We start from the raw sequence: 2,047 nt of genomic DNA, 5'->3' as shown, positions 1-2,047 counted from the left end.
CTCTTCAGGACACCGGCCCTCCAGGACCGAGTTTGGACAGCCCTGCTCTAGACTCTAGTCTATCAAGTAATGTCTTGTTTCTTAGAAACAGTTTTTTTGCTTCACAAGACATTAATTGATGGACTGGAGTCATGTGGATTACTTTTGGATTATCGTGATGTTTTATCAGCTGTTTGGACTCATTCTGACGGCACCCATTCACTGCAGAGGATCCATTGGTGAGCAATGATGTAATGCTAAATTTCTCAATATGTTCTGATGAAGAAACAAACTCATCTACATCTTGGATGGGTGCGTTTTCAGCAAATGTTCATTTTTTAATGAACTATATCTTTCAAGGCTTTTTAGTGGTGCTTGTCAAGGCAATCTTTTTTGCCTGGTAGATGATAAAACCATCCCATTGGCTTACAATTAAGGAGGTACATCTAGAGGTCAAAATATCAAAGAGGTCTGGAGGATCATGACATTGACAACTATCCTTAAAACCACCCATCAGTACACATTCAGGAAACCTTAATGTTTTAAACAAAAACATATTTAGGAAACCTTAGCAACCACATAGCAATACCCTGGAAATGCATGAGCAAGCGCCGCTCACATTTCCTTCAGAAAATATACAAATCTAGCTTTTTCTTTAGAAGTGATAAATTGATTTTTTTCTTGTGTCAGGACAAAATTCTTCTGCTCGGGGGATGATTTAAAAGAGGTCAGAAATATCAGCAACATGAATGATGCCTTGTTAGGAGAAATGCAGGTTAGTATCTACGTTCCTTATTAGTTGTGACATTTTATCCAGTGTGATTTGACTATTTGTAAATCACATGAAAATTTCATATCCATCGTTTGTTATACAGAAAGTGTGTGAGGAAGTGGAGAAGAGTGAAAGAGCAGTAGAGAAGCTTCAAGAAGACATCACACAGCTCAAGGAGGCGATCAGGAAACAGAAGAGAAACTCGGAGAAAAATGAAAGTAAGGTCCATTATCTCTAGTGCACTGTATGACTATGAACCGAGGCTGGTCTGCGCAGATTTCAAACATAAAAGGGCTTCAGTCTTGTAGTGTGCGCTTGGATACAGATTGTTGTAAGGTAGCACTTGTAACGCTATTTTTGTATTTAATTGCTAAATTTTATTACTCTTCTCATTGTAAGAGTATAATTTTACATACATTTTTGGTTCATCAGATTATTATAATTGTTTGTTTTTCATTCTGGTTTGTACAAACTGCAAATTAGGTTTATTATCTTTAACCAAAGCTAAAGACAAAAAAAGTTTCATTACTTGAAATAAAATATAAAATTTCAGCTAGTTGTCAAGGCAGCATTTCTTGTCTTCATTTAAGCTGAAGTACTAAAATAATTGTAATAATAATAAAACTAAAAAGTAATAACTATATAGAAATATTTTAAAAAATAATAAAATTGACAATTATATGAAATTACTAAAACATATTAAATTTAAAATGAAAACAGAATATGTAAAAATGAAATCGAATTCAAAATATTAACAAAACTATAATAGTACATCAGTGATACAAAAATGACACTGCCACAGATTTACAATAACAAAAATGGCTTGCATAGACAGTCTTCATTCAGAAATTATTCAGTGTTTGATACCACAAATATCAGGGTATTTCATAAACTGTGACTGATGTAAACCCTATAAATAGGGTAAAGATCTTTGTTATTCAAACATCCTGATTTTATGTCCGTGGATATTTTACTGAAACCACAGAACTATTTGTCAGTTAAAACATAAAATCAATCAAATTAAAGATTTAATATTTCTAGTGCACTTTATATTAATTCCTCCAAGGCCAGTCACACACTGAAAGATAGAACTGTTTGCAACTAGCACGCTATGAACTGAGGCATCTTGTCACAGATTTAAAACGTAAAAGGGCTTCAGTCTCTGTGCACTTGGGTACAGAGGTTTAATGTTGCAGTTGTAACTCTATGAATAACATTGCCTTTCAGCCCAAAAACGTGGCTCTCCAGATGAACCCAAAGAGAATGTTCTTCTGTGCTCAGCTCTCAGAACGCTCT

The 2,047-nt window shown here is 34.3% G+C and overlaps 1 protein-coding gene across 2 annotated transcripts in view; it reads left to right on the top strand.

Annotated features, from left to right (window-relative positions):
* Positions 1-2,047, top strand: part of LOC107703595 (BRCA1-A complex subunit Abraxas) — a 5,136-nt gene that overhangs the window by 2,509 nt on the left and 580 nt on the right. Inside the window, exons 7-9 of one of the 2 annotated variants that reach the window (XM_016506283.1) lie at positions 670-754; positions 855-969; positions 1,979-2,047. In XM_016506283.1, coding sequence (XP_016361769.1) covers positions 670-754; positions 855-969; positions 1,979-2,047 — 269 coding nt within the window. The remainder of the gene's footprint in view (positions 1-669; positions 755-854; positions 970-1,978) is intronic. The other variant, XM_016506282.1, reaches the window with a different exon arrangement.

This window comes from Sinocyclocheilus anshuiensis, unplaced genomic scaffold, assembly GCF_001515605.1.
Source record: "Sinocyclocheilus anshuiensis isolate Anshui unplaced genomic scaffold, SAMN03320099.WGS_v1.1 scaffold330, whole genome shotgun sequence".
Classification (NCBI taxonomy): Eukaryota; Metazoa; Chordata; class Actinopteri; order Cypriniformes; family Cyprinidae; genus Sinocyclocheilus; species Sinocyclocheilus anshuiensis.
Note: the sequence above shows the minus strand (reverse complement) of the source record. Positions and strands in the feature narration are given on the sequence as shown.